This window comes from Notechis scutatus, chromosome 15 (genome assembly GCF_049901735.1).
Source record: "Notechis scutatus isolate UNSWTSFEM ecotype Mainland chromosome 15, rNotScu1.2, whole genome shotgun sequence".
In the NCBI taxonomy this organism is placed as follows: Eukaryota; Metazoa; Chordata; class Lepidosauria; order Squamata; family Elapidae; genus Notechis; species Notechis scutatus.
Window position 1 is genome coordinate 1,793,852 of NC_142023.1, and position 24,386 is coordinate 1,818,237.

The 24,386-nt window shown below is 46.3% G+C and overlaps 2 protein-coding genes across 3 annotated transcripts in view; both read right to left on the reverse strand.

The window, feature by feature from the left end:
* The window catches only part of AGPAT2 (1-acylglycerol-3-phosphate O-acyltransferase 2), a 41,704-nt gene extending 28,485 nt beyond the window's left edge, over nucleotides 1–13,219 (reverse strand). The window contains exon 1 of the mRNA XM_087944149.1: nucleotides 12,899–13,219. Within this exon, the coding sequence (XP_087800275.1) occupies nucleotides 12,899–13,080 (182 nt within the window). The 5' untranslated portion in view covers nucleotides 13,081–13,219. The remainder of the gene's footprint in view (nucleotides 1–12,898) is intronic.
* A 2,374-nt stretch (nucleotides 13,220–15,593) lies between these two features.
* LOC113431152 (ficolin-1-like) lies at nucleotides 15,594–22,769 on the reverse strand. Of its 2 annotated transcripts, none has more exons than XM_087944187.1 (10): nucleotides 22,697–22,769; nucleotides 20,712–20,938; nucleotides 20,463–20,576; nucleotides 20,143–20,196; nucleotides 19,755–19,781; nucleotides 19,404–19,439; nucleotides 18,441–18,568; nucleotides 16,543–16,672; nucleotides 16,230–16,364; nucleotides 15,594–16,080 (listed from the first exon to the last, which is right to left on the reverse strand). In XM_087944187.1, the coding sequence occupies exons 2-10, from the start codon at nucleotides 20,797–20,799 to the stop codon at nucleotides 15,830–15,832; spliced, it is 963 nt and encodes a 320-aa protein (XP_087800313.1). In that variant the 5' UTR covers nucleotides 20,800–20,938; nucleotides 22,697–22,769; the 3' UTR covers nucleotides 15,594–15,829. The 2 variants fall into 2 exon arrangements, with proteins under 2 accessions (XP_087800313.1, XP_087800314.1); XM_087944188.1 differs by having other exon boundaries at nucleotides 20,712–20,941.
* Nucleotides 22,770–24,386: the final 1,617 nt, after the last annotated feature.

The window sequence follows — 24,386 nt, forward strand, 5'->3', positions numbered from 1 at the left end:
CAATGTTTCCCTCTGGAAATCCCTTCCTACTCCTACACCATTCAAAGGATGTACATCCCAAATTGTATAGCTTAAAGCAAGGGTCTTCAAACATGGCAAGTTTAAGACTTGTGGACTTCAACTCCCAGAATTCCTGAGCTAGCATGACTGGAGGAGGACCAAGTCTTAAAGCTGTCAAACTTGAAGACCCCTGATCTATCTATCTATTTATCTATCTATCTATCTATCTATCTATCTATCTATCTATCTATCTATCTATCATATATCTATCTATCTATCTATCTATCTATCTATCTATCTATCTATAATCTCTCTCTCTCCATACCTACTTATTTACTTATCTATCTATCTATCTATCTATCTAATCTATCTATCAATCTATCATCTATCTATCATCTATCTATCATCTATCTATCATCTATCACAAGGGTCTTCAAACCTGGCAAGTTTAAGACTTGTGGATTTCAACTCCCAGAATTCCTGAGCTAGCATGACTGGAGGAGGAATTCTGGGAGTTGAAGTCCACCAGTCTTAAAGCTGTCAAGTTTGAAGACCCATGGCTTAAAGTCTCCATCCTCCAGGTCATGGTTGTCCCAAAGGTGCTTTTTTCAGGAGGCAACTGGACTTTCTGTTTTTTCTCTGAAGACATTTCACTTCTCATCCAAGAAGCTTCTTCAGCTCTGACTGAATCTTCTACCTACATCCCAAAATACAAAAATGTGACTGTCCCATTGTCTCTATCCCATTCCATTCTTGTGATAATGACTAGCCTCGGCCTTATGCCAACAGCACTCCCAGCTACCTACAAGATATCACCTAAAGGGGTGTTAAGGAAACTGAACCCCACAGGCAACCTCCCCAACAAACCCATTTGAGTTCCCACAGATGTTGAATCGCTGTATATCAACATCCCACACAAGCATGGATTTCAAACTGTCAAGAACGATGCCAGTGATGTCAACACAGCATCTACTGGCATAAAACTATGCAAAGTTTCAAAATTAGTTCAGCATTGGCAGTTACATGTATCTGTAAGTCAATGGCCTGACCATGGGCCCATGGATGGCTCAATCTGCCAACACCTTCTTAGCACCTGGAATGATGCATTCTTCAACTCTTATCCTCAGAATCCCTTTCCTTTACTTGAGATTCCCTGATGGCATTTTCATCATCTGGACCCACGGAAAGGAATTCCATCATGACAACAACAGCCACCATCGGTCACCTGCACTTCTGTACCTGTCTGGTTTGGCTATGCAACCAAACAAGACAGACATAGACTTCAACGGAAAAAAAAATGGCTACCAACCTGTCTTCCGTCAAGGACCTGTACACTGCATGAGCCAAAAAGAGGGCTGTGAAAATACTTACAGACCTCTCACATCCTGGACAAAAATTGTTTCAATTCCTTTCCTCAGAATGATGCTATAGAGCATTGCAGACCAGAACAACTAGACACAAGGGGAGTTTTTCCCCAAACGCCATCACTCTGCTAAACAAATAATTCCCTCAACACTGTCAAACTATTTACTAAGACTGTATTACTACTATTCTTCTCATCCTTCCTATTACCTATCTCCTTTTCTACTTATGACTATAATCTTCTTGCTTGTATCTTACAACTTATATAGTTTTATTTAGTTTCCTAGTATGATTTGATTGCTTATTTAGTACCCTATACTATCATTAAGTCTTGTACCTAATGATTTTGACTCTTGATGAATGGATCTTTTCTCTTATGTACACTGAGAGCATTTGCACCAAGACAAGTTCCTTGTGTGTCCAATCACACTTGACCAATACAGAATTCTGTTCTGTTCTGTTCTGTTCTGTTCTATTCTATTCTATTCTATTCTGTTCTATTCTATTCTATTCTATTCTATTCTATTCTATTCTATTCTATTCTATTCTATTTTCTACTCTACTCTACTCTACTCTACTCTACTCTACTCTACTCTACTCTATTCTATTCTATTCTTTCCTTGTTCTATTCTATTCTGTTCTATTCCTATTTCTGTTATTTCTATTCCCACCTAGATCTTTCTACAGACCAAGTCTGCAATTGATGACACAATACAACGACACAATGGAAAGCCACAGGTTGCCATGGGTTTTGTCATGCTCCCACCCAGAACACCCACCCAAACTAAAATCTGTAACCAAGCTCTACACAACCATTGCCTATGTTCTGACCAAGCCAGGCATTTGGGGGATGAACCACCCATCCAACTTGGCCCTTTCTTCTGGCTGGAGAATTCTGGGAGTTGAAGTCCACAAGTCTTAAAGTTGCCAAGCTTGGAGACCTCTGTTCCAGGGCCTTCTGATGGGAGCTAAGAAGCAGGATAAAGTTGAGTAATTACATGTTTTAAAAAATGGACTTGGCGCCAGGTCTTTGTTGTTTTTAATGTTCTAATGCAATTATCTCTATGGTCTTAATATACTTTTAAATTTTGATTGGGAGCCGCCCCAGAGTTGATTAGAAAATGGGCGGCTATATAAACGTTTTCAACAAATTATGAAATAAAAACGCCGCCAGCTTGTAGCTTAAGCCAAGTGTTATTTCATAAGCTACAGTCAATATTGGACAATCATTCTGCACTTTTTCAGACACTACAGGGTAAAGTCCATACCTGTGTAGAAAGTCAGCACCTACCCCTCTCCTAGAAGAATGGAATATTTTGAGGAATATTAAAAAAGGCAGAATATTATATTTCCCAAAGGGAGAAATGGAGAAACGTGTTTTTTTTAGAGGCAGAAAGCAACCCCCATTTTTCTTAACAGCCCACAGCAGATGTCAGCACTTAAGAGATAACGAACTTATTGAAAGAAGACAGCTATCTAGATAGCTCTATTCATAAGAAAATACTCTCACCCGAGAGCCAAAACAGGACGAAAGCCATTATGACACGATAGGAATTGCCCGACACCCTTTCAGAACACAAGCTGCATCATCTCAGAGCAGTCCAAACTTCAACCAAACTTAGCTCAAACTCCTAGGATTTGTATTTTGCCTATAGAGCCAGCTATGACCCCTTCATGACCTGTACATGGGAGTCTGACAGCCAGTGGAATACATGTTCTTGCACAGGAACAGGAAGCTCAAGTGCAAAGCGCAAAAGAAGGTATAAACGCCCCCCACTCTCAACTCCATTTTGTCAGCTGTACCAGAACCCATGTGATTCTCCTCATCAAAAAATGGATCCTGTTTCCAGAGGACACACATCCTGGTTGGCTCATTCACATCACAATCAGTGAGACGTGTTGATAGAAAACAACGCCTTCCTCCAAAGTCCAGGGACGTTCAGAAATTCAGGAGCTGAAAGGGAAAAAGTGTCTCCAAAGCTTACAACATCCATTTCCCTCTTAAATAAACATGGCAGGAAAAAAAAAATCCAGGATTTCTTTTTTTTTTAAATAATCAGGGAAGAGAGAGAGAGACCTTGGTCCATAGAATTGCCAAGAATCAGACGCGACTGAATGGATGACATCATCACCACTGCAAGGGATTCTGGGAAAGTCAGTAAACAGAGGCTGAAAGGTTGAACTTGTCCCCAGAACCCTGGAGAAGAGAGTTCAAGGTGAGACAGGACGTCCCTCCTAAAAAAACAGGCCCTCTTCGGCTGCTAGTCAGGTGAAGAGAAGGACCAGGGGAGACATGATAGTAGACTTCCAATATTTGAGCCACAGAGAGGAGGAGGGGGCCAAGCTGTTTTCCAAGGCACCCGAAGGCCAGACATATAATGGATGGAAACTGAACAAGGAGAGATTCAACTTGGAAATAAGGAAACAAGGAGAAACTTTCTGACAGTGAGAGAACAATCAACCCATGGAACAGAAGTTGCCTTCAGAAGTTGTGGGAGCTTCATTCCTGGAAGCTTTTCAAGAAGAGAACTGGACTCCCATCTGTCAGAAATGGTGTAGGGTCTCCTGCTTGGGTGGGGGGGGTTGGACTAGATGACCTACAAGGTCCCTTCCAACTCTGTTAATTTCCTCTTATTGGATTCCAAGACACCAGAGAAGCCACAATGCCCAACCCAAAGACAGCCAAGCAACGTTTTGTTTATTTTTCTTATATGTATCCATGTATTCATAACTATGTTTATACTTATACCTATTATCTAGTAAGCAATTGACAAATCAAAATACATTTAAAAAAATAAAATAAAACGACAAGTTTTCTGATGTTAGAAGACAGAAGAAGAAAAAAAGGGAGCGACGTAAGATTTCTTGTCTCTACTTGTGGCCTCGCCTGAAAGGCATTCCAGGAATGGCATATCTACTAAGGTTTTATACACCCAACCATCAAGTAGGCGGGAAGGTAGGGGGAGGTGGTGTAGACTAGCACAGAGAAACCACAAAGGACTTTTGTCCCATCTTCCAAGAAGTTGGGGTGTAAACAGAGTCACCTTGCCCAGAGTACAAGAGCCTTACAGTAGTTAAACATTGGGAGGAGTCTGGTAACTTTCCCCAACTAACAGGTTTTAATTGAAGACTCCTTGTGGCAAACAGTTTGTTGCTTTCCCTGGCCTAAATAAGTGGTAACATTTTTTTTTCATTTACATAATACCAAGTTACTAAACAGCACTGTAACATTATATATACATTTATGTGTCCTATCAAAACTTACAATACACAATACTTCCATACCCTCTTATCTATTATCAATCCAAATAAACCATGTTTCCCATACTGCATTGTATTCTTATACCCTTATATCTATTATCAATCCAAATAAACCATGTTTCCCATACTGCATTGTATTCTTATACCCTTATATCTATTATCAATCCAAATAAACCATGTTTCCCATACTGCATTGTATTCTGTGTCTGCTTTCCCTTTTAATTCCATAGTCAATTTATCCATTTCCATATACTCTAACAAATTTTTTATTATTAAGCTTTCAGGTGATATGGAGTTTTTCTTCCAGTACTGAGCATATGAAATTCTAGCTGCTTGTTAATATATGTACTATATTTTGCCTTTCTGTTATAGTTTTTTTATTATTCCTAAAAGGAATAATTCTGGGACAAAATCAAATTTTTTTCTAACCACATTTGAATCATTTTCCAGTATTTTTTTCGCTTTGGGGCATGTCTTTCCATCTTGGTCCATCTGCTTTTTTTAAGAGTAAGGTCTTTGGCCCAGAGTTCACCATGGCCTTGAGCTTCACCAAAAAAAGGCACAAATATTTGGGATGTTTATTAAAGTAAGTGATGAGTAAAAGGATTCTCTCTCTCTCTCTCTCTCTCTCTCTCTCTCTCCCTCCCTCCCTCCCTCCCTCCCCCCTCTCTCTTCTAGATTGGATATAAAATGAGGAAAGAGAATCTGCTTTTAAGTGTCTTTCACGGAAGGGAATGTCAAAGAAATGATCATGGCTGGAGAACTCTGCACTTATAGTATTCAGTGCAGGAAGATCTCACCAATTACTCATTCAGCAATCATTTGAAATTACAACAGTGGTGGTGGGGGAATCTTTTCAGAGCAACGCCTGCATTTATGACCTTTGCAGTGACTTTCAGTCATATGATTACTGTTACATTCAGTACCTGTTGTCCTCTGCCTGACTCGTTTTTCTTTTTCCCCATTGCAGAGCAGAGAAAGGGATTACAAGAGAGTAAGCAAGCACATCAGAAGAAATACTGTATATCAGTGGTTTACAGAACACACTCAAGGCTGCAGGAGTCCTCTCCTGTAAACTGTCCCCCGCCCAATGAATGTAAATACAAAATTACTGTAATTATCCCAGGATTGATAAGAGCCTTGAGTAGGAGTTACAAGGTTTCCCAATTAATAATCACTTCTTTTAACTACAGAGCTGCCAAACCCAATAAATGCAACTGTAAAAGTTCCCCTCACACAAATGTGCTAGTTGTTTCCAGCTCTAGGGGCCGGTGCTCGTCTCCGTTACAAAGCCAAAGAGCCAGCACTGTCCGAAGACGTCTCCGTGGTCATGTGGCCGGCATGACTAAACGTCAAAGGTGCAGGGAATGCTGTTACCTTTCTACCCATGGGGTCCCTATTTTTCTACTTGCATTTTTTTACGTGCTTTCGAACTGCTAGGTTGGCAGAAGCTGGGACAAGGAATGGGAGCTCACTCCATGACACGGTGCTGGGGATTCGAACCGCTGAACCGCCGACCTTTCTGATCAACAAGGTCAGCATCTTAGCCACTGAGCCAAACCCAATAGCAGCTGCTAAATGAGGACTATCTGTAACATCAGGTGGCAAGGCAGATTCAAGCTTCTCCAATATTCAGGAAAATCATCCTTAAGAGGTGGCCGTCCAGCATTTTCTTAAAGCCTCCAGGAATGGAGAACTGTCTGACTCCACAGGTGATGGACAGGTGTCACTATTCAGAAGTTTTTCCTTAGCTTTAGAATTCTTTCCCTTGAGGAACCCTGGAGCAAGCTGCTAAACTCATTCTTTGCATCGGTCTTCATGCAAAAAAAGAAACTATAGCCCAACCTACCAAAAATATAACTGTAAAAGACAGGCTAGAAATAAAAATTGAAATAAGCAAGAAAATGGTAACAACACTTGTGTGATCTTGATGATTATAAATCACAGGAACCTGAGGAATTACATCCCAGAGTTCTGAAGGAGCTGGCAGATGTTATCTCACAACCATTGTACCATATCTTTCAAAAATCCTGGAATACCGGGGAAGTATCAGAGGATTGGAAAAGACCTGATGTGGTTCCTATCTTCAAAAAAAAAAAAAAAAGTGGGGGAGGGGAATGGACCCAGGAAACTGCAGGCCAATCAGCCTAACATCAATACCTGGGAAGATGCTGGAAAAAATAAGGACAAATAGGCTGAAAAACAGCTTCTATCCCAGAGCATTAACGATACTGAATTCTACTGTGTAGTGCAATATTAATGCAATATTGGGTTTTCAATTCAAATGAATAGATGAGAATGTGAAGGATGTGTGTTTGTGTTTTATTTTTATGGTTACAATGTCCACTGAAGATGGCATTTAATTTCATTGTACGAGGTGCAATGACAATAAAGTAAACTAAACTAAACTAAACTAAAAAATAGATATGTGAACATTATAAAATTATAACTAGTAGTTTGTTAAAAACTGATCATGCCAAACCAATCTTATTTCATTCTTTGACAAAGTGACCAAATTAGTAAACCAGCAAAATGCTGTGGACATAGTATACTTAAGACTGCAGCAAGGCAGTTGACAAAGTAGACCACATCCTACTTCTTGGTAAGCTAGAAAAATATGGGATAGACAGCATCACCACCAAATGGATTTGTAATTGGCTGTTAAGCCACACTCAACAAGTAGCCCTTAATGGTACTACATCTACATGGAAGGAAGGAAGCAGTAGGGTGTCACAAGGTCCTGTCTTAAGCCCAATACTCTTCAATATCTTCATAAATTACTTAGATGAGGGAATAGAAGAGGAACTCAACAAATTTGCAGATGACACTGAGCTGGCAGGAATAGCCAACAGCCCAGAAGACAAGCACAGGAACTAAAAAGATCTTGACAGACCTGAACAATGGGCCCTATCCAACATCATTTGAAATTTAATGCAGAGAAAAGAAAGGTTTTACACCTGGGCAGGAAAAACCGAAGGTACATTTACAGATGAGGTGAAACATGGCTCAAAAACAGTAGCTGTGAGAAGGACCTTGGAGTCTTAGTGGACAATCCCTTGAATATGAGTCAGCAATATGTAGCAACAACCCAAAAAAATCCAATGCAATCCTAAATTGCATTCACACAGGGATACAATCAAGATCAAAGGAGATACTACTACCACTGTATAAAGCCTTAGTAAGGCCACACCTAGAATACTGTATCCACTTTTGGTCACCACACTGTAAAAAAAGAGGTTGAGACTCTTGAACAGTGATGGCGAACCTTTTTGTTGTGGTGTGCCGAAAGTACGTGTGTGTCAGCACCCACAATGCAATGCACCCCACCCCCCTGCGCATGCACACAACCCCCCCCCCTTAACTGCACTGCGCATGCTTCCCAGCTGATTTTCGACCCGTTTGAGGCCTTGTTCACCCTCCTGGAGGCTCGAGAGGCCAAAAAACATACGATGAACAGTTGCAGGAACTGGGCCTAGAGGACCAGGGGAGACAGGAGAGCATCTTTCCAATATTTGAGGGGCTGCCACAGACAGGAGGAAGGGGTCAAGCTATTTTCCAAAGCACCTGAAGGCCAGATAAGGAATAATGGATGGAAACTGAACAAGGAGACATTCAACATGGAAATAAGGAGAAACTTTCTGACAGTGAGAACAACCAACCCGTGGAACAGAAGTTGCCTTCGGAAGTTGTGGGAGCTTCATCCCAGGAAGCTTTCAAGAAGAGACTGGACTGCCATCGGTCAGAAACGGTGTAGGGTCTCCTGCTTGGATGGGAGTGTTGGGGATTGAAGATGACCTATAACAGGGGTGTCAAACTCACGTCGTTACAATGTCATTTGACATATTGGGACATTTCCCCTCTTGGGTGTTACCTGGCATGATGCATCCAACCCATAGGCCAGGAGTTTGACAGCCCTAACCCAGAAGTTCCGTTCCAACTCTGTTATTATGTATTCCGTATTCTATTCTAGAAAATTCTTCCATCCGACGCCTTGGTAGACATTCCCAAGGCTCCAGTTTAATTAAAACCACGATGCACTTTCCCACAATTAAGTTGTCCATCTTGTGCAAACATCAAAGCCAAGTCTCGACATCTCAACCAGAAAAAAAGGCATCGCAGGTTTCAGAGACAAAGCAATTAAAAGGGATTTACTCAGAACTTGGGAAAGGTGAGAAAACGCTTTGCAATTTCCAGGGCAAAATGTGACAGATCCTGATCCATCCTGATCCTGATCCATCCTGATCCATCCTCCTAACCAGCAGGAATCCAGTCCTGCTCATCTTAAGCGGAGAAACCAAGAACCCAGACTGGCCTTGGGAGAGACAAGGGTGGGTTTTATAGCAGGGATGGAGTTAGGTGTGAGCTCCTATAAACATTTCTCCCTGTGTTTGGACATAAAAAATGCACATTAAGCTCCTTTTGTTGGTTTCAAATCATATTCTTTTTTTTTTTTTTAATTTGGGACTGGGGCCACAGTTGGGCCTCAAGGCAGTGCCCCTCAACAGCGCCCAAGTTACAATAATCCAAAAGTAGTTCTCCTAATCCCACTTTTGAACCTCTTTTGTTCAGATTTATTGCCATACTAGCTCTATACCTGTGCTTCGCTACGAAACTATGTGATCCGGCTTAGTTTTTGGGGAGGAAAATAAGGGGGGAAATTGTGCCTCTGCCTACCAGCATCCATTGGGGATTAGCGTCCTGTCAGTGTGAAAGAGAGTTGAGGGCTGTTTGGAAACTGAAACAGTATTTTCTGTGTGAGCAAGAAGGAGACAGCAAGGAGCCTGGGGGTGTTAGCTCAACTGTTCTGTACTAAAACTGCTTGGTGCTATGAAACTGAAACTCCTCTGCTTGTGTTTTGCATTTAGAACAGTTTTCTTTTTAGGTGGGGAGAGGGAGTAAAACTCCTTAGCATCAGAGCATGTTGTTAATAATAATAATAATAATAATAATAATAATAATAATAATAACAACAACAACAACAACAACTACTACTTTATAATAACAACTTTGGAAAAAGAAATTGTGTGTTATCCCAATTGTAATTGGAGCCATTGGAGCAATACCTAAAGGATTGCCTCGCTATTTGGAAATTCTGAATTTATCAAACTTGAATACCCTGATTCTACAAAAAACCACCCTACTTGGAATAGCTTATATCCTCCAATGCTACCTAAACAGTTCCTAGATCCTTGGTTAGGACTTGAGCTGTTGAGCTACCAAAGGATGTGAATCTTACTAAAGATTAAATAATAATAACAACAATAATAACTACAAACTACAAACAACTGACTACAAACAACGTCACAACACAGTTGCTCAGATGGTCCACTGGAACTTGTGTCACGACTACCACCTGCCTGTAGCAAAGAACTGGTAGGATCATAAGCTTGAAAAAGTGGTCGAAAGTGAGCATGCAAAACTACTGTGGGACTTCCGAATACAGACTGACAAAGTTTTGGAACACAATACCCCGGATATCACGATTGTGGAGAAGAAAAAAGTGTGGATTGTTGACATTGCCACACCTGGTGACAGCAGAATCGATGAGAAACAACTTGAAACAATCACCAGATATCGGGACTTGAAAATCGAACTGCAGAGACTCTGGCATCAACCAGTGCAGGTGGTTCCAGTGGTACTGGGCACACTGGGTGCTGCTGTGCCTAAAGACCTAGGCAAGCACTTAAAAACAATTGGTGCTGACAAGATCACCATTGGTCAGCTGCAGAAGGCCACCTTACTGAGATCTGCTTGCATACTCCGCTGATACATCACACAGTCCTAAACGCTTGGGAAGAGTTCGACCAGTGATTTGTGATACAAAACCCAGCATAGTTATCTAATTTGCTGTGTACACTGTCATTTTTGTGAAGAAGAAGAAGAAGAAGAAGAAGAAGAAGAAGAAGAAGAAGAAGAAGAAGAAGAAGAAGAAGAAGAAGAAGAAGAAGAAGAAGAAGAAGAAGAAGAAGAAGAAGAAGAAGAAGAAGAAGAAGAAGAAGAAGAAGAAGAAGAAGAAGAAGAAGAAGAAGAAGAAGAAGAAGAAGAAGAAGAAGAAGAAGAAGAATATAGGAAATATTAATGCTCTGATGGTCATTTTGATAAATCCTTTCTTAGTGAGCACCTAGAAGCCAAGAGGAACATATGGGCCAAATTTCAAGTTTATAGGCTTTATGGTTCTGGAAATTTTGTGATGAGGCACGAGTGGTATTTCTCTTTTATACATATAGATTCATAGGCCACCTTTTACCAATGAGTTCAAGCCAACACACACAGTGCCTGGCTCTTTTAAAGAATTTTGATGGGGGAGGGGGGGAATCCAAGGGAAGGCCTTGAACCAGGGTCTCCCCAAAGCCAATTAACCCCTTCACCACTGCATCTCAGTGGCTCTCACTAAGAATTCATTCTATAGGCTTTTGGAAGAGGTTCAGCTACGTCTGCCTTCTCTAACTTGGCAGCTACAATTCACTGAATGGCCATGAGCCATGTTGGCTGGGAACTATGGAGTATATAGTCCAGCACCTCCTGGCTGGAGTAGAGGGTTGCCGACTGCTTAGCCAGAAAAGCCCTCTACAATGTTTCACAATCAGCTGCATAGGAAGCATTGTTTTCAAACAGTTAGGAATAATTTGTTAGGAACTGTTTTGAAAGGGTTGATACACTGAGATACAACATTGTTTCCCAACCTTGACAACTCTAAACTGTCTACGTAGAGTTCAACTCTGGGAATCGCGAGGACTTTTTAAAGTTACCAGGGTTGAAAAAAAACACTTGAGTTCAAGTCCTACCCTGCAGTTTACATTGGAGGCCTGCCTGCTCTGACCCCCCCCCTCCAATTCCTTCCGTTTGCGGGCTCAACGCTGCCTTTACGGCTTCAGGGTTTTGGAGAAGCAAGCCAGGTTAACTTCCTGCTTCACAGAACCCAGGTGTGTAAACTTTACTCTGCTTCTCCTCCCCCTATTTTGGGGGGGGATCCTTGGCTTTGGTGGCCTCCTGGGGGTGGGCCTTGTATCTTAGGGAAGACCTGGGAACAATCCCTGCCACTGGCTACTCATCAGATACTACTATTAGCAGCCCAGAAGAGGCTAGGCAAGCAGGGAGGGCCGATGGGGTGAGAGGGGAGCACTTACAAGGGAAAGTTTTTTACAGAGGTGCCAGGGCAGACACACACACTGCCCAAGGCAGGAGAGGCTGCCCTGGCTGGGCCCAGATGTGCTCCAAGGACCAGGGGACCACAGCTTCTATGAGTGGGGGGAGGGGGAGGGAAGAGGGGGACACTCAGAACTTAGGTAGAACTTTTAGGAAGGCAAAACGGCACCTCCGGAGCGGCCCCCACCAGAGAAAGGGCTTCTTTCAGGCACTTCCACTTTTGGGGCTTGGCCCGGGGGCTGCGTGTCTTTCTTACTTGGCTTGTTACAAGCAGCGAAGCAAAGGGGGAGGGGCGTAAGAGTCCCGGGATGGGAGACCACCAGGCGATCCCAGCCAGCGGAGCAAACTGAACAAAAGCCCCTTCATGGAAGAGAGCTAACCAGGCCAGGGCTTCGGGGTCCCAGCAGCAGCAAAGCAAGGGGAAGGCCGGGGGGCCCAGCAGCAGCAAAGAAGGCGGGGCATAAGTAAGAGTGCCGGGATGGGAGACCACCAGGCGATCCCATCCCAGCAGAGCAAACTGAACAGGAGCCCCTTCGCGAAAGGGCAGCGTGGAAAAGCACCGCCCTTCTGGAGAGAAAGCGAGAGCGCCAGGGCTTTGGGATCCCGACAGCAGTGAAGGGGGAAACGGGACAAGTAAGAGTCCCGGGATGCGAGACCACCAGGCGATCCCAGCCAGCGGAGCAAACTGAACAAGAGCCCCTTCATGGAAGAGAGCTAACCAAGGCCAGGGCTTCGGGGGTCCCAGCAGCAGCAAAGCAAAGGGAAGGCCGGGGGGGCATAAGTAAGAGTCCTGGGATGGGAGACCACCAGGCGATCCCACCCAGCAGAGCAAACTGAACAGGAGCCCCTTCGCGAAAGGGCAGCGTGGAAAAGCACCGCCCTTCTGGAGAGAAAGCGAGAGCTTTGGGATCCCGACAGCAGTGAAGGGGGAAACGGGACACGTACGAGTCCCGGGACGGGAGACCACCAGGCGATCCCAACCCAGCAGAGCAAACTGGGAGAGAGCGAGCCCAGCCAGGGCTTCGGAGTCCGGCAGAGGCCGGAGCGCGGCTCGGGGCAATGGCGGCACCCACGTGCTGGGCGGGGGGCGGGGAGCGGCCGGCCTGTCCCGCGGGGCGCCGGGACTCACGTCATGTTGCGGACGGTGCGGCCGCCGTTCCAGAGCAGGCAGGCGACGCTGGTGAGGGCCGAGGCGACCACGCAGAGCACGATGTAGCTGACGATCTTGGCGCGGAAGCGGAGCCGCGGGCTCAGCGCCAGCAGCCCCAGCAGCGCCAGCGCCAGCAGCAGCGCCACCGCGGCGGCCCCCATCCCGAGCCCCAAAGCCGGAGCGCGTCCCTTGCGCCGCCGCCGCCGCCGCCGCCCCGGAACTCCGACGCTCGGCGAGAGAGTCGGGAAGCGCCTGGCTGCGCCTCGCCGGAGCTCGCCAGCTCTTAAGGGGCGGCCGCCTCCCGCACACGCCCTCCGGGCCCTCCGCCCAGGGGCGGCTCCGCTCCGCCCGGCCCGGAACGCCTGCCCGCCGCCGCCGCTGCGCTGCTCCGACCGCTCGCGCGGCTCCTTTTCTTCCCAGGTGAACAGAAGTGGAAGGGACCTTGGGAGGTCATCTAGACCAACCTCCACTTTGGCTCCCGGGCTGGGAAGCCCCATAAAGCACTTGAAGACTTACATACCGCTTCACGGGGCTTTCCAGCCGTGCTTTGCAAGCTGCGTCGGTTGCCACTCTGCTTCTCGGTGTGATTCAATTTATTTTACTTACTTACTTACTTACTTACTTACTTACTTACTTACTTACTTACTTACTTACTTACTTACTTACTTATTTATTTATTTATTTATTTATTTATGTCAATTGCTTACAAGATAATAGGTAGAAGTAAAAACATAGTTACAGTGGTGGAATTCAATTTTTTTTACTACCGGTTCTGTGGGCGTGGCTTATTTGGTGGGCGTGGCTTGTCATGTGACTGTGTGGGTGTGGTTTGGTGGTCATGTGACTGAGTGGGCGTGGCCAACTCAATGTCACTCACATGAAGGGGTGCCTCACCTGGCCCCTCCCTCCCAGCCATTCCTTGTCACCCACAGCCTCAACTTATCTATAGTTCTGTAAAAATGTTGTTCACCTTTTTTGACTTTATTATCTGCATACTATAGATGTCCTTTCATGGACCACTGAAGGGAGGAAATGGCTCACAGGCTTTACTCAAGAGGGTGATAGGCAACAGGGGCTGCCACAAAGAAAGGGGGACCTGCAAAATGACCTCCAGTGGGCCACAAATGTGCATGTGGCTGCTCAAACGGTCAGAAACAGACTCCATGAGGGTGGTATGAGGGCCCGATGTCCACAGGTGGGGCTTCCAGCCCAACACCGTGCAGGACGTTTGGCATTTGCCAGAGAACACCAAGATTGGCAAATTCACCACTGGCGCCCTGTGCTCTTCACAGATGAAAGCGGGTTCACAATGAGCACATGTGACAGACGTGACAGGGTCTGGAGACGCCGTGGAGAACGTTCTGCTGCCTGCCACATCCTCCAGCATGACCGGTTTGGCAGTGGATCAGTAATGGGGTGGGGTGGCATTTCTTTAGGGGGCTGCACAGCCCTCCATGTGCTCGCCAGAGGTAGCCTGACTGCCATTAGATCCCGAGATGAGATCCTCAGACCCCTTGTGAGACCATATGCTGGTGCGGTTGGCCCTGGGTTCCTCCTAATGCAAGACAATGCTAGACCTCTTGTGGCTGGAGTGTGTCAGCAGTTCCTGCAAGACGAAGGCATTGATGCTATGGACTGGCCCACCCGTTCCCCAGACCTGCATCCAATTGAGCACATCTGGGACATCATGTCTCGCTCCATCCACCAATGCCACGTTGCACCACAGCCTGTCCAGGAATTGGGGGATGCTTTAGTGCAGGTGTGGGAGGAGATCCCTCAGGAGACCATCTGCCACCTCATCAGGAGCATGCCCAGGCGTTGTAGGGAGGTCATACAGGCACCTGGAGGCCACACACACTACTGAGCCTCATTTTGACTTGTTTTAAGGACATTACATCAAAGTTGGATCAGCCTGTAGTGTCCACTTTAATTTTGAGTGTAACTCCAAATCCAGACCTCCATGGGTTGCTAAACTTGATTTCCATTGATAATTTTTGTGTGATTTTGTTGTCAGCACACTCAACGATATAACGAACAAAGTATTTCATAAGAATATTTCATTCATTCAGATCTAGGATGTCTTATTTTTGTGTTCCCTTTATTTTTTTGAGCAGTGTATTTTCCAAAGCACCAGAATGCAAACAAGAAGCAATGGATGGAAACTGAACAGAGAGAAGCAACCTAAAACTAAGGAGAAACTTCCTAACAGTGAGAACCATTAACCAGTGGAACTGCTTGTCTCCAGAAGTTCTGGGTGCTCAATCACTGGAAGTTTTTAAGAAAAGACTGGACAGTCTTTTCTCTGAAATGGTATAGGGTTCACCCCAAGGTCCCTTCTAAGGATTATTCTGACACCTTTCCCAGGCTTTCTACTCAGAGTTTGGCACTGAGACTTATAAACCGCGTCACAGTGCTTTACAGCTCTCTCTAAGCAGTTTACAGAGTCAGCCTCTTGCCCCCAACAATCTGGGTCCTCATTTTACAAACCTCGGAAGGACGGAAGGCTGAATCAACCTTGAGCTGGTGAGATTTCAACTGCCAAATTGCCGGTAGTCAGCAGACATAGTCTCCAGTACTGCACTCTAACCACTGCGCCACCCCAGCTCTTAAATTAAATAGGGAAAACGCTAGTATAAATTCTTATAGGAATAAAGCAAACTTGGACATCCTCGGCTTGGTTGAAGATCATATTTCTATTTATTTATTTATTTAACATCCATTGGCTGCCCTACTCCAGTAGAGCTGAAGGGGAGCAAATGGGAAAGCCCCCTCCCCACCTCCAATTCTGCAAAATCATTGAATCATGTGAATTTTGTAAAGTATCGAGGTCACAAATCGAAAGCAGAGGGGATGGACTAGATGCCCTTTGGAATCCCAGAGAAAGAAAAGCCCATCAGCTGAAGAAGCCGCCTAAGCCACAGGCCGGATTTTCATTTCGGAGCGCTTGTAGGAGTAGTATATGCCTTTCCCACTATTCCAGTTGATTCCGTCCCCAAGAGACTTGTGTTCTCCCAGCCAATATCTCCCGTTGAGGTTGGAGTTGTGGCAGCTCTTGTACCACCAGGCCCCTTTGTACCTCTCAGCGCAGTTGAACTTCTTGGGGTCCTGCCGCTTGTCCCGGGTGGAGAAGGGCATGTTGTTGTGCTGGGAGAGCGAGTCACCTGGGAGGCAGAAAGCGGGGGATGGGTGCCTGGAAGGCCAGCCCAGAGCATCTCCAGGGAGGCATTCATTGACCTGACTGGCACTGCCCAATTCCAAGAGGCTCATGGAGAAGGATGCTGAGACCCCCTGGATTTGGTCAGGGACTCACCTGCAGGGCCCCCCTTGAAGGCGCCCAGAGTTAGCCGATACCAGTCGGATTCTGCCGCCACCTGGAAGGACGCGTATTTGGCGAAGGATTCCGTATTGTTGAAATCCATCAAGTCGACACGCAATTCGTTCTTTCCTAGGAGGAAGAAAAGAGCCGTTTGCCTCCGTTGGCACCACAAAACTCACAGCCCCGTTTTGCCTGTTTCTCTGGTGCCTCCTCCATCCACAGAGGGGGGCTGAGGGCCCACTGGAGGCTCTTCCCAGAGGGGGCCCTGCGCCAGGAGGGTTCAGGGCTGCAAGGCGAAGCCCCTCACCCAGAGAGGTCAAGCGGTCAAGGTTGTCGTTGCCCAACCAGAATTCGGTCAGCTGGTTTCCAAATCCTCTCTTGTAGGCAGCCCAGTCCCGGAAAAAGTCCACCGAGCCGTCCGACCGCCTTTGGAAGACCTGAGGGACAAAATGGCGACCCTTCACCTCCTCTCCGGGCAGGTCTAGAAATCCAAGTATTTTTCTCCCCATGCCCCTCCCCTTCCCAAATTTTAGGGGTCTCAGGGCTGGCCTTCTCCACCCAGAAGTGCTAGTCACACACACACACACACACACACACACACACACACACACACACACACACACCAGAGTCCTTCCAGGCCGCATCCTGGTAGAGACTTGACTTCGGGTTCATTCCATTCCTGGCAAGCAGCAAAGTTGCAATCCTGGGTGCGTCTGCTGTGGGGCATCACCCAGGGGTGGGATGCAAATATTTTTACTACCTGTTCTGTGGGCGGGACTAGGGCGGGGCCATGTGACTGGGTAGGTGTGGCTTCTTTTTTTGCAGCAAACCTCCCCTCCCCCCCCGCCGCCCCCTGCTCTTTTGGGGGTTCTTTTTTCTGCCTCTGGTCAAAGCAGTAAGACAGCGAGGGGGCTCCCGGCACGGCAGATTGTCGGAACAGCTGATTGTTGGGAGGGGAAAAAACTGGTTCAGCTGAACCGGTAGCTGTTGTTTTTTTTTTTACAACCAGTTTGGACAAACAATCACATTTTTTACTACCGGTTCACGCGAACCGGGCTGAAGCAGTAGAATGTCACCACTAGCCTAACCCCGTTTTCCCAGGGAAGGCTCCTTCCACAGCAGGGCAATCTATAGATTTAGATTTGCTGTAGATTTAGCACGGTGGCCATACTTGCAAATACAATCAAGATATGTGAAGGATGCAAAAACCCGTGGGTTCTATAAAGAGCCAACAGCCCTGGATCGGATATTTTTAGGGACGGGTGAAAAATTAATCAAGAAAATATATGGTCATTTGTGAAGTGCTAAAATGGAAGATGGACAGGTGAAAAAAACAATGATAGCATGGGCAAAAAACTTGGGGTATAACATAAAATTAGCTCAATGGCCAAAAAAAATGGGATAGGGTTAGGGTTAGGGTTGTAAATTGACAGCAGCAACCTTTTATAAGGAAAATTTGTATAGGATGTTTGATATGTGGCATTTACCATCAGCAGGACTAGCAAAAATGTTTAAGAATATGTCCGCGATATGTTGGAAATGTAATCAGATACTGGGTTCCGACTTTCATATGTGGTGGACTTGTCCAAAAGCAAAAAAATAAAAATCTGGATGAAAATACACGCATGGTTAGAGAAAATGATAAAGCAACGTATTGATTTAAAACCAGAAATATTATTGTAAGATATATTGCCAGAAAAATAATGATAAAGGCCAGGGGTTGTATATGTAATATTACATGTGTTGACAGTAGTAAGAATTGTATTTGCACACTATTAGAAAAATGAGGATGAAAGTACAATTAGAAAAATATTAGACTGTGCGAAGATGGATAGATTGACCTTAATAATAAAAGATAAGGAAGAAACAAAGTATATTTTTAACATGGGATATGTTCTATCAATGTTTGAATAAAAGAGGTAGAAATTAGGGGATGAAAGACTACTGAAATATATATATTAATCAAGTCATATAGTTTACTATAATTAGTAAATTGTGATATTCTAAGTATAGATGTTATAACTATTACTTTTACTACTAGTTTACTAACACTTTGTACAAGCATATTGATCCAGACAAAACACTATTTATTAAGCACTTATGTATTTTTAAAAAGAAAAAAATGTATAAATAATTTTTTTTTTTTAAAAAAAGGGCTGCACCCCTTGGCCAGGCCTGGGAAGAGCCGCCCTCCGCCGGACTTACAATCCACCCGCCTCCGTCGGTGTCCATGTCGCACAGCACCTCCAGGGGCTTACAGTCCTGCGGGTAGATGGTGTACCAGCCACTCAGGACCATCCCCCTTTTCAAGAGCTCTTTGCAGTTTCGGGCACCTGGGCAGAAAGAGGGCAGGTGAGGTTGGTGCTCTCTGTGCCAGGGTCTTCACCAAAACACCCTGGACCACTCTTAGTCTTTTGGTTGGTCAAGCAGGCTGAGCAGGGGGGGAGATTCTACCGGTTCGGTCTGGTTCAGGTGAACCAGTAGCTCCGAAGATCAACTGGGAGCAAACTGGTTTGGCTTCAAAGATCAGGGTGTCTCCTTTTACTTTTTTCCCCCACCGATCAGCTGTTTTCCAAAGATCAGCTGTGCTGCACAAACTTAGATTAGCTAGAAAGCGGGAAATCGTCAGATTTCTGGCTTTCCAGCTAATCTAAATCGAGGGGCAAAGCGGATTCCCCCCTCCCTTGCCATTGTACCGCTTAGCCCAGGAGGCTTCCCTGAGGCACAGTAGGCAAAAAAACAAAAAAAAAAAAAACCCACCACACCCACCTGGTCACATGACCCCCCTGGCCACGCCTATTTTGCCACGCCCACAGAAGTGGTAGTTTAAACATTTGCATCCCACCCACCCACCCCGAGGCCGAGTCATTGCAGTCAGGCATTGTAGGTTGGGGATAGGGGGATGCTCTCAATATTGGATTGGGTGGGCTGGAGTTCCCTCCCCCCGAAATATTTTTGGAGGAGCCATGTTTCTTTTAAAGATGGGACCTTGTTTTAGGACAACCCCATTTTCCTGCCTTTTTCCTCTTGAAGCAAAGGCAGAATCCTGCAGATAGCTGGAACTGTCTGGCCACAGCATTGGCCGAACTCTCTTGGGGAATTGTGGGAGGGGAGCTAGGAAAATAATGGGTAGTAAAGACACACAGACACACAGACACACTCACTCACCTCGCTTGCACTGGAGCACCTCCAGCCTCTTCTCATCTGCAAAAAAAAGAAGAGTGCATAAAAGCCCATTTCTGCCCCCCACCCACCCCACCCTCCATGTGGCAGGAAAAGCCATGGAGGGAGAGACACCACAGTGCTGGCTTGCAGTGGGTGCGGGACGGAGGCTGCCCGCCTGCCAGGAGTCCCTTTTAGCTTAACCTCAGGCCCTCCTGAGCTCATTGGGGGGAGGGGGGCAGAGCTGTACAATTAGGCCAGGAACCCCTTTCTGCTTCAGAGAATCGAGAGGCTGGCTGAGGCCTCGAGATCCAAGGCAGCTCCTCTTGCTGTCCCCCTCGGGGGCGCAGTCCTTACCCATTTCTCCTGGGTCGCCTTTCTTGCCTGGAATGCAAAAGAGACAGGGAAGGGCAGAATTCCTCCTCTTTAGGAGGGCCTGGCAGCATCACTGGGGTTCAAGAAGGGGCGCCAAGCAGCTGAACCCCAGAAGCCCATAAGTAGCAATATTTGCTGGGAGGAAATGGGTCCCAGGTGCTCAGACAGGTGAGGTTCTGGGACGCTCTGTGTGTGTGTGTGTGTGTGTGTGTGTGTGTGTGTGTGTGTGTGTGATCTCTACACTCAAGCAAACCAACCACCCCCTTTTAGGGTCTCTTCTTTGGGTTCCTTGCCCAATTTGCCCCCCCCATCTCTCCACCAGCTGCCCAAACACACCTGTGCGACCCCGGAATCCAAAACCCCCTCTTACCTTTTGGCCCAGGGGCTCCAACTTTCCCGGGGATTCCCTGCAAGCCCCTTTCACCTGGAAAGGAAAGGTGGCTAGTTGGGCAGCTGCCATCCCCCTCCGTGTTTCGTGCAGGCTTACACCAGAGCAGGTGGCTTAACCCAAGGAATGCCCCCTTTGGGAAGGGGAGTCTCAACAGGCTGAGTGCCCGGAAGAAGCGTTGCCAGTTTTTGCCACCTTTGCCATTTCGTGGCACTTCCCTTCTGCCTTGTGGCAAGACAGGTTGTTTCTTTCAGGAGGGGTCAGTTTCAGGAGCCCACTTCCCCCTCTGTCCACAGACCCACCTTTGGCCCCTGGAATGCCAGGAGGGCCCCGTGGCCCTTGCGCTCCTGGCAAGCCCGGGCTCCCCCGCACGATGGCTATTGTCTCGTTGCCATTCAGGCCCAGGGCCTTAAACTCTGCAAAGGAAGGGAAACGTTTAGAGCAGAAAAGTGGGTGTTTCTTTTGGACCTCAGCTACATTTCCCATCCCTGGAGGCTGGCAGAAGGACGCTGCCCCTCTGGCTCCCTAGAGCCAACCTGCCTGCTACTCACCTGGGCAGGAGGAATCCTGTGCCCCTCGGTGGATTACGATCATCAGGCAGAACAAAAGGAGGCCCGCTTGTTCTCTGGCTCTCCTCATGGTGCCCGCTGTACTCCGACTTCAACCTGCCTTGGACTCTCTGCTTTTATTTGGGCAGCCGGCTTTTGTCCCTTAAGTGGGGACTCCAGGGCAACCTCACAACACCACAAACTGCTCCCTTGTTGATCAAAGCACACCCCTGCTAGTTAAACACACGGGCAATTCTTCATTGTAGAGGGAGGCACCCCAACCGCTTGAAAGCAAGGAGTGACTACACATGAGGTGTCTTCAGGTGAACCTCTCTTCCAAGGTTGGTTGTAAGCAGAGCCAGATTTCCGATCCAGGGTCAAAGGACAAGTCGTCCAATGGCCAAAATTATGCCGGACGTCAAATCTGGGGGTGGGTGTGAACCAGCTAAATAGCCACAGGGTGACTTTCCTGATTTTGTAGAAATACGAACAACGTGACTGAGGCAACAAGCAACAAGGCAAGGGGAAGTTTTGGTCATGGTGCTGTGAAAAGGTCCAGTTGCCACCCACATGTCAAGATCCTTGAAAACCATCCAGAAAAGAGCCAAGAGATTCCTCCTTCCTCAGTCTTTGGCTCTCCTGGAAAAGCCACTAGAGAATCTGGCCACACATGTTTGAGACAAAAAAATTGGAATATGATTCACATTTTAATACCCCTCCCCTTATCTCGATGTGTATTTAGTGAAACAAAAGCCAGTATGTTAATTCCTCCCCACCCCTTCTGTAGAAATGATCTTTTTCACAGTTTCCCAGGACATACCTAATTCCCCCCACCCCCTTTTTAGAACAAACTTTTCCAAAGATTCCCAGGACACATCTCACTGGAATTTTTATGATCTTCTCCTCTCCTGGCTGTGCCTCTCAGAGGTGATAGTTCTGGCCATCTGGCTTTTCTCCCTCCATTGTATCATGTGCGGGTTATACAAATTCGATATAAGGTTAAATATATTCAGGTTACATCAAGAAAGGATTTATCAATCTCCCCCCCTCCCTTTTCTTCTTCCACTGAAGAAATGACAGATACTGTTTTCCTTGCATGAAGCCAAAAGTCTCTCTCTCTCTTCCTCTCCCCCGAGAACGGAGCTGGAGACGGTATCCTGCAATCCCAAATAAAGAATGATCGATCAGTAGGAAAATGGGGTGGGGGGATTTTCCTGCAGAATTTTTTAGGGATTTTCCCAGGGTCTCTGGTCCGTGGGATTTAAACGTATGAGTTCTACCTCCTAGCATGCCTCCCTCCTCATCTGTTTGGCCCAGATCCTGCAGCAGGATTTGGAAACCAAGTTATAACTGGTACGAGTGTTGCTAATGTCCAAAATCTTACTGTGGTTTTTCAGGCGTGTTCTTTCCTACCCGGGGAGGCCTCTGTTCCTTCACTTGGCTTTTTGGCGACTTTAAATGTCTCAAGGTGGGATTTTGAGCCTGCTGGTATGGACCTGCCTAGCCAGCTTGCTTGTTGCACATCTCCTCCCTGGAGGAAGAAGCTTTGGGGGAAGGAAAGGGCTTCCTGTGGGCACAAAGACTAGACCTGCCACCCACGTAAACGTCACTCAAAGAGGTTGAGACATAGATTGCAAACCAGGAGCGTTTGGTAAAACAGTGTCCCAACCAATCGGCTTTCCTTCAAAAGAAGAAGTGAGAGGCCTTCTCCCCCTCCGTTCCTCAACCCTTTAACCTACTTGCAGCTGCTGATGTGTGGAAAGAATTCTGAAATATTTCTTGCGCCCTTGGGGAGGAGGGGTGGAAACAGGGGGAAGGAACAAACTAGAGCAGGGGTGTCCAACCTTGGCAACTTTAAGACTTGTGGACTTCAACTCCCAGAGTTCCTCAGCCAGCTTTGCTGGCTGAGGAACTCTGGGAGTTGAAGTCCACAAGTCTTAAAGTTGCCAAGGTTGGACACCCCTGAACTAGAGTATTTGTGTCCTCACCTGAGGAGGGCAAGATTTCTTTACTGCTGTGATGCAATGTTCTGGGTCCAAGTTGAGGCTGCCCTCTCTGAATGCCTCTGAAACACTTGGATTATGCTCCAGATCCGAGGTCAGATCTCCTGTTCCCAGGGCAGGGCTGAAAGGAAACACTGCGGGGTGAAGCAGAGGCAAGAAATGGTGAAAGGGACTTTGGAGTCTCAGTGGACAACTACCTAAATATGAGCCAGCAGTTTGCGGGGGCAGCCAAAAAAGCCAATGCGATCCTAAATTGCTTTAACAGAGGGATACAATCAAGATCAAGGGTGGTACCACTCTATAGAGCCTTATGTAAGGCCACACCTAGAGTCCTGCATCCAGATTTGGTCCACACACTATAAAAAAGATGTTGAGACTCTAGAAAGAGGGCAGAGAAGAGCAACCAGGAGGATGAGGGGACTGGAGGCTCAAACATACGATGAACGGCTGCAGGAACTGGGCCTGGCTAGTCTGGGGAAGAGAAGGACCAGGGGAGACAGGAGAGCATCTTCCAAGATTTGAGGGGCTGCCCCAGAGAGGAGGAGGGGGTCGAGCTATTTTCCAAGGCACCCGAAGGCCAGACAAGAAACAATGGACGGAAACTGATCAGGGAGAGATTCAACCTGGAAATAAGGAGGAATTTTCTGATAGTAAAAACAATTAGCCAATGGAACGGAAGGTGCCCTCGGAAGTTGTGGGAGCTTCATCCCTGGAGTCTTTCAAGAAGAGATTGGGCTGCCATCTGTCAGAAATGGTGTAGGGTCTTCTGCTTGGGCAGAGGGTTGGACTAGATGACCTACAAGATCCCTTCCAACTCTGAATCTGAATCTGAATCTAATCTGAATCTCTTTGGTATCATTGCAAAATGCGTCCTTTCTGCCAGGTGGACAATTAGATCAAAGGAACTTTCCAAAGAGAATTGTATTTCAATGGAATCCTCACTAGCGGAGCTGTGTTTCGTGCCCTTCCTTAATGACGGTGCCGAGGGGTTCCCAGGAATGCCCTGTCCTCCATGGCGTAGCCTTCTCTCCATCCCTCAGTGTGGATATTCCCAGCGTGGTCTTTCCAGAGTGGGAAGGGAGGGGGCAAATCAGGAGGGCTGCAGAGAATTGGCAATTTCCAAGAGAAATGCCAGCATACTTGCTTCAGCTGACAGTGTGGCTGTAAGGCATCCAGAAAGTATCCATGATATCAATCACTCCAAGACATATTCTCTCCAATTGATTTATTTAGTGTGGTAATGACGAGGCAGTCGAGTTGTTTGATCATGATCAACTGAATCATGATGATCTTTATTGGAGTCTAGTCTTGCATTTATACACATTTTTAGTTATCCTCAATCATCGGTTAACTTTGGTTACTGCTTAACTTTCGTTACTGTTTAGCATAGTAATTAACACAATTAATTATCTCTAGTTAAAGTCTAACATATGTTTACTTCCTCTCTCTAATCCTCCTTTAGATTAGTGGCTTTGTTTGCCTGAGTTGTATTTGCTTGGAAACATTCTTTATCTGAGGTTTGCCACCCGAGATTGGAACATACCTGCAATTACAACTCTACAATTTAGGAACAGATCTGGTACGTCTAAGGCAATTTCACAAAGTGAAAATATTTTCAGGGGCATTACACAGAATCCACCTTCTCTCCTCCCACTCCTACACTTCATAAATCACA

Coding starts and splice junctions, on each gene's coding strand:
- LOC113431152 (XM_087944187.1), bottom strand. CDS start 20,799: ATGAGGAGAGCCAGAGAACAAGCGGGCCTCCTTTTGTTCTGCCTGATG. Junction 20,577..20,711: donor ACAGGATTCCTCCTGCCCAG/GTGAGTAGCAGG, acceptor CTTCCTTTGCAG/AGTTTAAGGCCCTGGGCCTG. Junction 20,197..20,462: donor TGGCATTCCAGGGGCCAAAG/GTGGGTCTGTGG, acceptor TTTCCTTTCCAG/GTGAAAGGGGCTTGCAGGGA.